Source organism: Mirounga angustirostris, unplaced genomic scaffold (assembly GCF_029215605.1).
Source record: "Mirounga angustirostris isolate CCGP_5_RB_7025 unplaced genomic scaffold, mMirAng1.0.hap1 SCAF_3, whole genome shotgun sequence".
Lineage (NCBI taxonomy): Eukaryota > Metazoa > Chordata > Mammalia > Carnivora > Phocidae > Mirounga > Mirounga angustirostris.
Window position 1 is genome coordinate 73,000,258 of NW_026991711.1, and position 15,409 is coordinate 73,015,666.

At 44.4% G+C, this 15,409-nt stretch overlaps 1 protein-coding gene across 3 annotated transcripts in view; it reads right to left on the bottom strand.

Moving 5' to 3' along the window:
• Positions 1-1,234: 1,234 nt before the first annotated feature.
• Positions 1,235-15,409, bottom strand: part of LOC123839605 (protein POLR1D-like) — a 44,882-nt gene continuing 30,707 nt past the window's right edge. For all 3 annotated transcript variants that reach the window (XM_064586271.1, XM_064586270.1, XM_045869242.3), the window contains one exon: positions 1,235-2,998. In XM_064586271.1, coding sequence (XP_064442341.1) covers positions 2,731-2,998 — 268 coding nt within the window. In that variant the 3' untranslated portion in view covers positions 1,235-2,730. The remainder of the gene's footprint in view (positions 2,999-15,409) is intronic.

Here is a 15,409-nt window from a genome sequence, read left to right on the forward strand (position 1 = left end):
GTCCACACAGTTTCAGTATAGCCGACCTACGCCTCCTGGTGAGAATACTTACAAGGTTAGCACTCCTTAAGGGAGTGTGAGGCTTCACTTCATCAGGAATTCACCGCATGTCATGTTTATTAAACAAGCTCTGATTATGGGCCAGATACTCTTTATGATCCAAAGACAATGGCATGTCCTCTAGGAGTGACAGGAATTATATAAATATAAAAATATAAGTGCCATGCTAAGTCACATGGATAATCCATGAAGGAATGACAAATTCTACCAGTAGATTTGAGGCGGATCTGTACCACCTCAACCCACCTGGGAAAAAAAAAAGCACAGGCAAATTCAAAATTCCACAGCCACCTTCCAGAATCAGACCTGAGGAAGTGTTCTTCAGTACTCAGCCTGCTCTAAGTAAAACCATCTGCTCTGGCTCCCTCCCCATGACGCGTGAGCCATTTGGAAGGACTAACACTAACAGGTTACCAGCCACAGCGGAGACCATTGATTTTGGTTTACATTTCTCAGAGACCATACTTTCTGAAACCCAGTAAAGCAGAAAATGAATTCTGCTAAGTCCCACTTGTGTTCAAGTCTTGTAGCTTTCTAAAGGAAGCATGAAACGCAGTTCCTAAAACTGAGGGCTAAGCACTCGGTACTTCCCTCTCTACTTACTGCTAAATTAGGGACTCAGTCCAAACAGCTTGGTTCCCAGGTGGGGAAGACGCAGTCCAGAGAAGCCACCAGCTAGGGCCCCACAGCCAGCCAACAGCAGAGGTCGGCTGCATTCACCTCCTCGACCTCCTCTGCTGGGCTGTGTGAGCTCCACAGACCCTCATACAGGAGGGCAGACAGTACTGAGGCCGAGGAAGCTCTCGGGGGGGCTTGCACAGTAGGTGCAGACGCAGGACGTGGCTGGTGCAGGTGAGATCTCAGGACCAAGACCTTCGCCAACATCCACTGCCAAGATGGGGAATAAGAACGGATATTTTGCTCTTGACGTTTATGTACAGGAAACCATGGCTGCTCTTGAGCAAAGTTTTAAAAGATTCTGATAGTTTTCAGAAGCAGAACAATTCCTTTTAAAGGGAAAGTGATCCTGCAGAACACTCGTACTTGAACACAAATAAGGTTCAGTACGAGGAGGCTACAGGGGCTTCTGTTAAGTATTAGAATGTACTCATTATAATGATTTTCTTTTAAAGAATAATGAACTTGGCAGTTTGCTCTAAACACGAACAGACAATTGATACAATCCAACTTTATTTTACTTAATTATAACAAGAATTTTCAAAAACTCATGACTATGCTATTTCTAGTATTTAAATACAAAACATTCCAAATTTAGCACAAACAGCGTAAGCTAATGCATAAATGGATTTGGATAAAGTCCTATGAACCAAACTATTCCTTTTGTATGTTTGAAAGCAAAGTGTGTTGCTGTGTTGTTATAAAGTCACAGGATGAGGCCCTGGGGTCTTCGGGGGCGGGGGAGGCCGGTGGGTCAAGTGACAAAGCCTGGGGTTTGTCACTCCTGAGCTTTTAGCTCAGAGCAGACTGAGGGTGTGGCCAGCGGCTTGATGGGCAAAGCCAGGACTTGGTCTATTCTAGTTTATAAACACCCCGAAGCTAACTTTTCGGATGTGCTCCTTTCTAACATTTAGAAAGGGCTTTTCTTGGCTGCCAGGAAGCAGGGAGCAGGCTGTGGTGAGTGATTATCTGGGAGCAGCCAGGCATAAGCTTAGACGCTTTGGAAAATTGGGAGGGGTGGGGACAGAGAGACAGATTCTTCTTCCTTTTGTGGACCGGGGAAGAGGGTACTTGGTGACATTTTCCTGAGTACGAAAGGAAGAATACAGGTTTGAAAGGTTTGTAATTATACGTTAAAACAGACACACATCCATATTGAAAAAAACAGAAAAAGGCGTTGTAAACACACTTTTATTTAAAATTAAGATTTCTGAAACAACTATACTGAGTGGTATTATAGTCTGTAGCTAAATAAGACATAGCACTAAAATACTTACATTAATTTTAACTTTAAGGGTTCTTTTTAAAGCACCACTTAAAACTTACATATTCCCCCAAAAATTAAATATAGAAAAGTTGTTCTATCTTAGGAGTGAGTTTGAGAATGCACAAGGAAACCACAGGGCCAATTTTTTAACCTCTGGTTACTGATATGGAACACTAAATTCAAAGCCATTTTGAGAATTTCCTACATTGCTCACTTACAGGAAAACAAAACAGAGAGTTTCATGGTAAATTTCTAGCCCCTGAAGGGCTACCTCTTCTCCTGACTGTGGTTACCAGTCGGATGACTTCTGAATTTTAAATTCATCATCCAAAAAGATAACGTATAGGATTTACAAGGGTTTTATTTTTTGGAGAAAATTGGAGAGACGACCACAATTGTAATACATCCAAAAAAAAAAAAAAAATCGGAACTAGTAGTAACAATCTCTGAAAACTCAAAGTCTTAGGTTTATTTTGAAACCAACTTCCAAACAAGAGAGAATGAAAACAGGACACGTGAATAGGAGGACGCCCGGCTGAAGGAGCTGAAACGTGCTCCAACACCTTCAGGGCAAGCCCCGTGGACTCATTTCCTTGTCACAACAGCAAAGGACCGACCATGAAAGTCCCTCCTCGGTGCTCGCTCTGCAGCTCAAGGCCTGTGCTCACAGGCTCGTCTGCACACCCCCGGCCCAGAGGAAGCAGCGCTGGCGGCTGGGGCCCGCCTCATCGCCTGTTGGAGCGCGTCTCGTCGTTCTGCTGCTTGCTGCACTTCTTGCACGGAGAGCGGCTGCCGGGGCCCCGGGCCTGGAAGCTGTGTTTGTAGGGGTGGGCTCTGTGCTTCTTCCGTTTCTCTTCTTTCTGGCTCTGGCTTTCCGCGGCTTCCTTGCTGCCCTCTTTTTGCTCAGGGTCTTGCTCTTTATGGGAGGGCAGCGTGTTCTTAATTGTGTTAAGGAGGAATCTTTTATTTGTCCCAGCGAGAGGACACTTCATCCTGGGGAGGGAAAAAAGAGAACATTCTCAAACCGAATAGCTTGCTCCAGAGCTGCACCCACCGGTCACGGGTCCGTGCCAAAGAATTCTGTGTCCACAGAATCAAGTTTCTGAATGTGTTCGGCTTTCCTTGCATGCCACCTAGTGTAAACTCTGAGTACAAGGGGGAAAAGGCAAGACGCCTGAAATTCCGGGGATGACCGAGCTGGACCTTATCTGAATACTTCACCCCTTTCTTCCTTCTTGGCACTAACTTTCCTATAGCTTTGTATGCGCAGGTATTGGCCACAACGTGAAAGAACGGAATCACTTCCATTTTCCCGTTGAATAATAAATGGTTTTTAATTACCAAAGAGTAAAGTTTAGTCCCTCTCCGTGGAACAAAAGAAGTATCTCTTGCCATATCTTGGATGCTGGGGCTAAATGCTCTACTCCAGAAACAAAAATTATCCAAAGAATCCATAAAAATGCCATAATCACATTTTACCTTTAAAAGAATCTCTGACACGTTCCATGTCAGGCCTCTAGTGTGTGTTCTGTTGGGGAGCACTTCATGTAGGCCCACCCTCTGGGTCAGTTTCTGTATGGGGTATATTTAAGCAGCTGGTGATTCAAGTTCACCCAAGAGACAGGATGTAACTAAAGTATTATTTTACATGCTTAGGTATATACTACAGTAGTTTTCTTTTTCAACTGCATAAAGCTTTCATTTTGGGGAAGAAAACCCCACACAGATGGGAACCTGCATATTTCTCTTGGCCTTCAGCTGTCTGTCACATGAGGGGGGTGAAGGGATGAGGAGGATGCTGATCCCCAAAATCATGTTACTCAGAGCAGGCAGCATTAAGCAAAAATGAATGTAGGATTCTATAATCTCCATCTTTGTGTCAAACTTTGATAAAAAAGAGAATCCCACACAATACTTCAAAATCAATCCACCAGCGCCCCACCACAGTGATTTTATAGTCTAGTACCCTATCGGTGAAATATGAGCAGACATCAGCCTCGTGCCACTTACGCGGAGGTCAGACCAGCTCAAGCAACCAAAAATGGCATCGAATCTGGGAGTAAAATATGGAGAAAGATAAAAGAAAATGTCTCCGGTAGCAAATAAGCAGTTCTTGTGTCTACACGGACAGAGAAAACATCTGAGAAGAATCAAAAGTGCTGTAGGCACTCGATGGGCAGTGCGTGCGTCATGCTTAGGCTAGGAGAAGCGACGAGGGAAAATACTAGAACAAGGAGAAAAAGAAACGCAGAGAGAAAGGGCAGTGGAGTGCAGTAGGACCAGCGGGAACACTTAGAGGTGGAGTTTTTGTTTTGTTTTTCTTACAGCGCTGGAGTTTAGAAGCCACAGTGCATGAGATGAGGAGCAAAGAAGAAAAGCAGTGACAAAGATGTGACGTCCTGGGGGCACAACACCACATAGCTCCCTGGAGCCCCAGGGGGCTTCATGGAGCTTCCAGAGAAGCACACGGACCAGCGTGATGTGCCCAGTAGTCCTAAGGCAGAGCCACCCGGGCGTCAGGTTGCAGTGCGCAATCTGGGCAGCATCGATGACAGGCCGCCCTGCTCTGCCGTCATTGGTGTCGACACACCGATGCCACCAAAGAGCACGATACGGCTGGTCGGCAGGACAAAAGGGCCCCTCAGCGCGGAATGTAAAGAGCCGAGCGTGCCCCTCTTTGCCAACTGTGGCCCTGTGCTTAGCGCAGGGGCAGAATCGTCTGTACGAGTAAACGGACCACGTGTGTCTCTTGGTTCTGGGAGGCCATGGGCAGCCAGCTCCAGAAGCATTCTGGGGTCTTTTCCTGGGAGTGGGCCAGCTCAGTGCTGGCAAAACGGGTCAGTTCTTCTCTGGATTAGACAAATGAGGAAAGGCGAGTATTGCCTGATGGGACAATCATCAAAACAAACCCTTTGGTAACTCCTGGTGAATTCCGCTCTATTTTGCTATATTCCACGGAAGATCATCTTTACCACCATATATGCTCGTCCGAGGAGAACAAAGCTCTTCTGCTAGAGACCCAGCGGAGTTCCTGCTGAGAGAGTGGGGGTCGCGCCGGAGGGGACAGCTGCGAGCTTCCAGCAGCTAGTGTGGCCCACTCACTCAACACAGCCCCCAAAAGAGCTGTTCCGAGAATGAGAGGACTTTGGTCTAGAATCAAGCCACAAGAAAAGTGGCCTTTACGTCTCTTTTTTAACATTAGAGATGGGATTTTTAATGTTGGTCGTGCCTAAGAGTCTATTCCAGGTGCAGAGTCAAGGGCAGCTGGGACAGAATTTGGTTTACGTGGTGGGGGTGGGGGGTGCTGAGAGTGACGTCTCCCGAACATGCCAGGACATGCTTTAGAAATGAGAGTAAGTGCTTATTTATACTCGTAATAAGTAGGGCAGGACAATGAGATAGAGGGCCAGTTGCAAGCAGATGTGGAGGTACGTGTAGTAAATGATTCCATATATGGAAACTATAAAATCTGCAGTGAAAATATCACAGTATAAGGAGTCTAACAGTGCTGCTGACGTTTGAGGAAATCCGCTGGGAGAGAACCACTCTAGCCTTCAGTGTGGGAACTCATTTGGCTGAACCTTGAAGCCGGTTGTTTCATTTCTACAGACTCCTACAACATGGTACCAGCTGAGAACACATGCTCTGAAATCACACGATCTATCAGATTGAAACTTGGGCATGTTCTATAGTCTCCCCATTGCTTCTTATCTGTTAAATGTGGGATAATAACAGTGACTATCTTAACGGAATGCTTGCAGATCAAATGAGTGAGTGCTTAGAATAATACTAATACATAACAAGCATTTGGTACATGTTAGCTCTGGGTTCTATCCTAGCTCTACAAATTAGCTGTGTGACCACGGGCAAGTTACTTAACTCCCCTGTGCATCAGTTTTCCCCATTTTTAAACAGGAGTAATAGACGTATTGACCTATTGGGAGGATTTATTGAGATAACGCATAAAGCACTTAGCACAGTACCTGGCGCATGGTAAATCTTCAATAAATGTTACCAATGGGTCTATAATTTCTCATCCACGATTCCAAAATGTTAAAACCTTTGAAAATCAGATTTTTTTTTTTTAAAGATTTTATTTATTCATTTGAGAGAGAATGAGATAGAGAGAGCATGAGAGGGAGGAGGGTCAGAGGGAGAAGCAGACTCCCTGCCGAGCAGGGAGCCCGATGCGGGACTCGATCCAGGGACTCCAGGATCATGACCTGAGCCGAAGGCAGTTGCTTAACCAACTGAGCCACCCAGGCGCCTGAAAATCAGGTTTTTTATATGATGTTGAAACAAACTCGTCTGACAGCAAAACCTGGCCTAACCTGACACTGGGCTATTTATGTCTAGTCTCTATCCCATTTAGTATACGCGTATGTGTGGGGGCAGAAATGATGATGTGTTGAACAAGTAGCCCTGGGGGCGTTCGTAGTGCACACTGGATGTGCTCACGTACCTTTCTAAAATGTGAAGATATCTCAACTTAGAAACAGAGGGATTCAGGGGCGCCTGGGTGGCTCAGTTGGTTAAGCGACTGCCTTCGGCTCAGGTCATGATCCTGGAGTCCCGGGATCGAGTCCCGCATCGGGCTCCTTGCTCAGCGGGGAGTCTGCTTCTCCCTCTGACCCTCCTCCCTCTCATGCCTTCTGTCTCTCGTTCTCTCTCTCTCTCTCTCAGATAAATAAATAAAATCTTAAAAAAAAAAAAAAAGAAAAAAGAAACAGAGGGATTCAAGGGTTTTAAACAAGGGATTGTGGACCTATATTATTATTATTATTCACTCTCTCTTCATGAAAAAGAATATATATAGCACATTAGTTAACATAGCAGGGATTTCTCCTTGATAGCAACTCAAGATAACATCCTAAAGTCTCAAATCACCTGAGATAAGAAGCTAATCAAGAACAGAGCAGGCTATCTGGTGTTTCTCAATGAAAAAAAAATTAAAAACAAATAAAACCTGAGCCATCAAGAAAAAGTTAATGGGATTTTATAGAAATTTTCATAAAAATGGTTAAAATTAAAAAGTTTTGGTATTTCAGGGCACGTGGGTGGCTCCGTTGATTAAGCTTCTGATTCTTGGTTTTGGCTCAGTTCCTGGTCTCAAGGCTGGTGGGATGGAGCCCAGTGGCAGGCTGGTGCTCGGTGGGAGTTGGATATTCTCTCCCTTTGTTTCTTCTCCTGCTCATGCATATGTGCACTCTCTCTCTCTCAAATAAAAAATCTTAAAAAAAAAGTTTTTGTGGAGAACCTGGGTGGCTCAGTCAGTTGGGTGTCTGCCTTCGGCTCAGGCCATGATCTCAGGGTCCTGGGATCGAGCCCCACGTCGGGCTCCCTGCTCAGCGGGGAGCCTGCTTCTCCCTCTCCCTCTGCCTGCTGCTTCCCCTACCTGTGCTCTCTCTCTGTCAAATAAATAAAATTGTTTAAAAGAAAAAAAGTTTGGTACTTCAAATGTTTAGACTTCTATACCTGGAAGTTTTACTTGAGGTTATAATTTGCATTTCCTAATACTGTGTAAGCTCTGTAGATGCTCTTCAGATGTAACACTGTAGGCTGAGGATGTAGATGATTTCCGAAGTCTGTCCCAGTTTTAAACTTCTCTGCTCGTGTTCTGCATGTTAAGCCTTTAGAAAATTACTCTCCTCTCATTCATCCCATTAGAAAACTCAGTTCTGGGGCACCTCGGTGGATCAGTTAGTTGAGCACCTGACTCTTGATTTCGGCTGGGATCATGGTCTCTGGGTTGTAAGATCGAGCCCTGCACTGGGCTCTGCACTTGGCGAGGAGTCTGCTTGGGATTCTCTCTCCCTCTTCCTTTACCCCTCCCCAACAATCAATCAATCAAATCTTAAAAAAAAAAGAAAATTCATTTCATTGATCTCTGTCTTGTTTCTCAGCTCTTCCTTGGTACCATTTCCCCCTATACTTGAGATGACATGATAAGCTAGCATTGGGTACCCACCATTCCAGGGCTTTTCGTATCTGCGCTGAGGTAAAACCTGAGCCCTGGAGCGAGAGCACAGGCTGTGGCATTTGCACCATATAACGTCACTAGCTATGTCCCAAGACATGCTTCCGGGGTTGGGGACTGAAGGGGCCACCAGACGGAGTGGCTGCTTCCCCGTCTGCGGCTCTGACCAACACAGTGTCCGCTTTCTAACCCTGGCCAGTTGTTTTTATTTTTGGTTTTAGAAAAGTATACTAGCTCATGTGGGAGGAGCTGATTTTAGCATAAAGGGATATAAAACTCGAAGTATAATGAGACCGCTTACAGCTGCATTGGGAGAGTACCCACAACAGCTCTGACATCCTGGCTCTGGTAAACTTTAAAAGGGAAGCACTTTACTTCACTTCCAAAGCTGTCAGCTCAGAAGCTGTGAAGGCTTCTGCATGCCCCAGGAGAGGTGGATTTCTGGACAATCTGCCATTGGAGAGACTTGCGGACTGACTGAGGCTGGAATTGTAAGCTTTTCATCTCTCTCTCTTTTTGAGTGGGCACACGATATAACATAATGTGTAAAAATAAGGCACTTCCTCCTTGCAGTTATCATCCTTGACTTGGGAAAAACAGTAGACTGTAAACAAACTTAGAGAACAGAAAGGGGCTGAGATATGTGATTTTTTTTTTCTTTCTGGTTTTAACAGTTTTTGTCTTTACTGCTGAAGGATAGAAGTAGTAATATCTAGCATGCTACAGAGTCAGACCTGCCACTTTTTAAAAAGAAGATGTTATTTATTTTAGAGAGACAGGTGGGGGAGGGGCAGAGAATCTCAAGCAGACTGGTGAGCTTGGAGCCTGACGTGGGGCTCGAGCTCAGGACCCTGAGATCACCTGAGCCGAAACCAAGAGCTGGACGCTTGACTGAGCCACCCGGGTGCCCTAGACCTGCCACTTTTGGATTCTAAAATAGTTCCGTGAGTATGACCCATCAGATAGTGGTACACAATCACTAGCCAATGGGAATCATAACACTGCTGACACTGACTTCCATGAAGTAATGGCCCATGCCATGGCATCACTGATGTCACCTTGTTCCATTTCTCCAACCATCCAGCACTTTATGAGCGGACAGGAGAAGAAAAACAAGTTATCTGAGATCCCAAGCTAGGAGGATTGGAATCAGGGGGTCTGATGCCAAAGTCCACCCTCCCAACACCATCCCAGATGGGGAAGACGGAGCAGAGAGAGACAAAGACCCGCTGCAGTGGAACCAGGTGGCCAATCACCAGAGCAGCGAGGCAAAGAAACCACGGGTGAAGAGCCTGTCGGCACGCCTGCTGCCAAGGCTGCTTCGTCCGGCAGGGCACCAAGCAGCAGGTCTGTATGCAATGTCAAGTGGAGAGTCACCGACAGGGACAAGGCTGGGACAAGGGCAGAAAACTCCCTACACGCACTGGATTTGCAGAGTTGTGAAGTACAACAGGCACTGGGAAATTATGATTCTTATTTTTGTGGTGAGGGAAATAGAGGCCTTGGGATCACAGGAGCAAGTTTCCATGGGATGCTCTCCAGTTCACTCCTTTATTTCCACACTGCACTGGCAAGCAGCACTGTATCTCCATTCTGTCCGTTCCTTTGCACTATCACGGATGGGAGTACAAAAGAACGCCCGGAGAAAAAGGCACGACTGCACCCCAAACACTCCATGAGACAAGGGTAAAGTAATATTTTTCATCTTGGGGCTGTGGTGGATTGCAACTCATTTTGTTGTTTAATGCTGCCACAACCACAACCACCCGTGACGCTTGCGGTTTGTAATCTGACAATCCAATGCCGCAGCATGCGGCTGCCCAGGAAATTCTTCTAGAGTGTGACAAGTCACCGCCATTACTCAACTCTTAGTCCTTAATTACTCTGTGGACAACAGTCCTGAGGCCCAAGGCAGCTTTTCAGTGTAGTCGGTCCCCAACGCTATACCCAAAAGTAATGTGCGATAGTTGACACGTTTGTACGTATATACATATACTATTGATGTTTAAAGGTCTGAGAATCTTGCATATGTAAGGCATTAGGCTGGGTCCTGCAGCAAAGATAAATCCCAGGCTATCTGTCTGCGTACTTGTGCTCTTTAGCAGACCAGCAAGAGGAACAGAGGATGTGTGAAGATAAAGCCCAGAAGCAGCTGTGTGAATGGTGGTGTCCTGAGAGAGACGACAAGGCTGTCGTCCTCGGCCTCCTACTCCCGTAGAGGCACACATTATTTCCATAGCGATATGATCCAGTGCTAACACACACAGGGCTCTCTGATTCCCTTTCATGACTGGATCTGAAAGGCATGTGGGAAGCTGGGGGCAGGGGGCACGGACATGCCTGTGCGCTATCGGGAAGTAACACATGGAAGAGAGGTGGTGCAGTACACGGAGCATTACGTGGGGGACGAGAGAGTAAATGATGATCCATTCAGCAGCAATTAGCTAGCTGGGGCCTTAGGAAACCCCTCTGGGCCCCATGTTCTTTAGCTGTAAAGGCTTTCGATCTCTGGGCCCTGAAATACTGCCAAGAGCCTCGTCCATGAGTCTATTCTGAAATGGGAGCCCTCCCTTGCCCGCCTGCTTGTTCTAGTACGCTGCATTGTGCTCACCTGCTCACTTGTCCATATCCACCAATGGATTAACAACTTTAAGGCCAGGACAGGAGTCTTTTTTACTGCTGCCTGAGCCTGGCCTCTTTTTTTTTTTAAAGATTTTATTTATTTATTTGACAGAGAGAGACACAGCGAGAGAGGGAACACAGCAGGGGGAGGGGGAGAGGGAGAAGCAGGCTTCCCGCGGAGCAGGGAGCCCGATGCGGGGCTCGATCCCAGGACCCTGAGATCATGACCTGAGCCGAAGGCAGACGCTTAACGACTGAGCCACCCAGGCGCCCCACTGAGCCTGGCCTTTTAATATACTTACTGGTGCTCAGTCAAATGAATTAAAAAAAAAAAAAATGCCTGCATAAAGACTCGAGAAATAACCAACAAGCGGATGACACACAATGGAAGAACAATGTACGTGATTTTTCCCCTTATCACCGGAGTGACCACCACACCAAACAGAAAAGCACCCCAAAATGCCATTTGCCTTAAAACTGGGTTAGAAAAACTGAATTTTCATTTTCTGTCAAACTCCCATCTTTGTAACTTTTCATACCAGAATATAAGCCTTTCCAAGTATAAGGCTGAGGTTCTGCAAGCATTGGACTAAAAAATTACACTGGGCTACAGATCAGCTGATGTGAAAATGACTAGAATAGAAACAGCTTTGTGGACAATGAAGCTGGACGAATTTCTGAAATTTGTGCTTATAAATTCCTTTATGTTGACTAAAAGGAAGTCATATGGGCCCATATTTCAGCTCCCTTGAGGCCTCTGATAAGAACAGCTTCTGAAGAGATTCTTTTGCTGAAATACATCCATGGAAATACAGAGCACCAAATGGTCTCTTTCTTTATAAAATAAAAAATGGCATTCCATGGCATTTACTTTAGTTCAGCAATCTCTTTCTGGCAATGGCTCAACTACCTCACTAAGATCTTTTCATGGAATATCCAGGAGGAAAAAAAATGGCACTCTAGTTCTATTTTAAACTTTAAAGCAAATACAAAGTTCTCCTAGATGCTTAGAAAAACAGACCATGGCCCACTAGGAAGCAACAGATTGTCTACTCCTTTAAGATCTGTCCAAGAAGGTGTATTGACAGGGATGGAACTTGGAACTCCCGTGGCTGAGCATCTGGCTACCCGAGTGCTATAGAGCCGTCTGCCCCTGGGAGAGGTGTGGGAATGCTCTGAATTCTGCAGAGCAGGTTGGTTTCATTCTTTATAATATATAGGGATTGTTATAGTGGTTTTCAAATTTGTGTGCACTTTAGAATCACCTGGGTATCTTTTTAAAACCCCAAAGCGCAGGCCATACCCAAACTAATAATTTTTTTTTTTAAAGATTTTTTATTTATTTATCTGAGAGAGAGAATGGGAGACAGAGAGCATGAGAGGGGGAGGATCAGAGGGAGAAGCAGACTCCCTGCCGAGCAGGGAGCCTGATGCGGGACTCGATCCCGGGACTCCAGGATCATGACCTGAGCCGAAGGCAGTTGCTTAACCAACTGAGCCACCCAGGCGCCCCCCAAACTAATAATCTTTGATAGTGGGACACAGACATTAGTATTTTGGGAAGCTTCCCAGATGATTTCAAATGTGCAGATAAGTTTGGGAACCACTGGATTAGTAGTTAAAAGCTTTTATTTACACACACACACACACACACACACACAGAAACAGACGGAAAACCAGTTATCCTCCCAGGATGAGCATGATGGGGAAGATGTTCTTTGTCTCAGCACCAGGGAGCAGACACAAGTCATGGCTGTCCTTCAGCTAGATCCGTTTGCATAGCCCGTATCTGTCCGGGTGTGCTGAACCAAAAACTGCCTCAAGGAAGAGAACCTGTGTGAATGTTTGACTTGCAAGTGAACTAGCTGGTTATTCAGATGTGAGTGAGTCTGACACTTCAAGGAAAATAACTCACAGTTTTCACTGGCAATGATAAAACCTGAGTTTTCAAGTGAAAGAAAATTAGACTTTTGGAAAACTGTGCACTTGACAAGTTCCCAACATTTAAAAGACTTTTCGGATGAGATTAGTGGTGATATTTACAAATGTATTCTTTTAATATTATATAATGAAATGTGTTAACATTTGGAGGATGATTCAGTGAACCAACATTTTTGAGATGACCAATGCATGATGTTATAAAATCATCTATGAGGAGACGATCCAGTCAAGGTGCAAGGTAGATGAAGGGATTTTATTATAGCAGAACATGAAAAGTCTACATTATTAAAAAGAATGTTAAGAAACTACCACTCTTCGAGGTTATTTGCAAAGTTTTGATGAAGGATTAAAGGATACCATAATTTTCTGGAAAGACTATTGAAATACTTCTTCCTTTTCCAAATATATATTGGTGTGAGGCTGAATTGTCTTCATATACTTCAATCAAAACAACAGACTGTAGAAGCATACATGAAATTCTAGGTGTCTTTTATAAGCCAGGCATGAAGGAGGTTTGCAAAAATATTAAACAATATTGCTTTAACGCAGTATTTTTTCTGTGAATACAGTTATTTTTATAAAAGGTATATTATTTCCTTTAACATGTAATAGGCTTATTATTTTAAATGTATTAATAAATAAATCCTTTAAAATTGCTCAGTTTTAATTTCAAATACAGTAAATACTGATAATCCACATTAAAAAAGTTCTTTGTGGTCAATAGTTTTTAAGAGTTGGACCCTAAAACCAAAAAGTCGGGGGACCACCATTACAAGACAATTGAGGAAAATAGCCATGTCAGCAGGAATTCTTATCCTATAGAATAATGGGAACTTGGAAGTTTCACATATTGTTCTCCCAGGATCTGCCTCTTCTCAGTCTGGAATGCTTTATTTGGCCTGCCATCTTTTACTCCCTTTTCAACATGCTTCTCCCTCCTTCATGGGAAGAGGCTGCCAGTTGTCCCCGAATATCCGTTCTTCCTTTCTTCTACAGTAAAAGAACCCCAGATATTTGTCTGGCACATGACTTCCTGGGGGAAAAAAAGACTGAACTCCTGACCTTGTAGCTGAGCTGGGTGAAGACATGAAAGGAAATTCTGACCAATGGCGTATATGTAGAAACGGTGTAGGCAACTTCTGGGAGGGGAGGCGCGTCTTCCTTCTCCTTTTCTTCCCTTCTGCTAACTGAAATGGGATTGAATGGCTGCCACCATACTGGGCCAAGTGGAAAAGCATCACACCCTATGGCTGGGAGATGTGGAAAACTGGAAGAGACCTGGGTCCTCGACAACTTTGTGCAACTGCCGACCTTCCGGATATAATGCTCAACGCGCACATCAGTACTTCTACAAATGTCAGGACAACCTGTACATGTGGTAACTCTCTCCAGGGGAAACAGAGCTGACACTGATAAACTAGTTCTCTCACTATCAGAAAGTTCTACTAAGCCAGTAAGGGGCAGAAAGATTGTCAGGATAAATGACTTCCATCCGGAGAGCTGCCTAGAAGCAACTGATCTCCTTGAGCACTCCTAACATAGCAAGAACGCTGACTGACATTTTCTTATTCACTTGCCAAGCCATGAATTCATGATTTAGCTCTACACTGATTCTTTCACACATGGTATTGGATTGGGCCCGTGGCTATGTTCAACCTGATCGCAGTCTTATACTGAAGACCTAAGAAGGAGGGGTATCCTATGAACTAATAGATTTGAGCCTTATACTGAACACCTAAGCAGCCTGCCCCACTAACCAAATTTGTACTAATTTGATTCACCTGAGTAGAGGCACCTTTCTCTCTGTAAAGGACAGAGGAGGGCTGGTAAGAAGGTAAGAACAGATCTAACTAACACTGACCGACTGTTGCATGACAGGAAAAATGCCGAATGCTTCCTGACATCTTATCTCACCAAAGCTGTATAACTATCTTTCCACGAGGAGGGTATTTTATTGAATCTAAGATGATTACATACATATGTTACATACAGATTGACTCACACTGGATTATTTCATTTTTTATCACTTTATCCATAAATACATCAGAATGAATTTCTGAAAGACAATAGCTTTAAAAAATGAAATAATAGCAAAACCATTATCACACCTAAAAAATCCACATTAATTCCTTAATATCATCAAATACTCCAATTATTTCATAAATGTCTTTTTATAGTTAATTTGGATAAGCATCCAAATAAAATATACATTTTATTTGCTGTGTCTCAAATCTATTAGTTCATAGGATACCCCTCCTTCTTTTCTCTGCAATTTGTTAAAGAAACTGGGTTGTTTGTCCTGTAGAGTTCCCCACATACTGGATTTTTGTGATTATATCCCTATGGTGTCAGTTAATGTGTTCCTCCGCCCTCGGTACTTCCTGCGAACTAGTAGTTCTAATTGGAGATCTTATCAGATTTGGGTCCAATCTTTTGACAAGGATATCCCAGAAATGGTGGCGTGCTCTTCCTACTGCATCTTTTCATGGCCGGAGATGGGTTAGTGAGTTCAGGTGTGGTCAGCCTGTCCTGTCCCAGAACTGTCCCCAGCAACTCCTCATCTGGTCAGGTTAGTAGCCAGTGACCTTCGCCTAGGACCAGTGTGTCCTTAGGGATTGAAAATGAGGACATTCTTCTTATTTTAAAATCAGGTTTACGAGGTATAATTCATACAGAATAAAATTTATCCTTTTTAAGTAACAGTGTGAAGAGTTTCGACAAATGTACAAAGTCATGTAATTACCACATCAATCAAGATGCAGACTGTTTCTGTCACCCACAGAGTTCTGCAGTAAATCCCTTCTTTCTGCCCCCACTTCCTGGCAACCAATGATCTGCTTTCTGGTCCCTACAGTTCTGGGTTT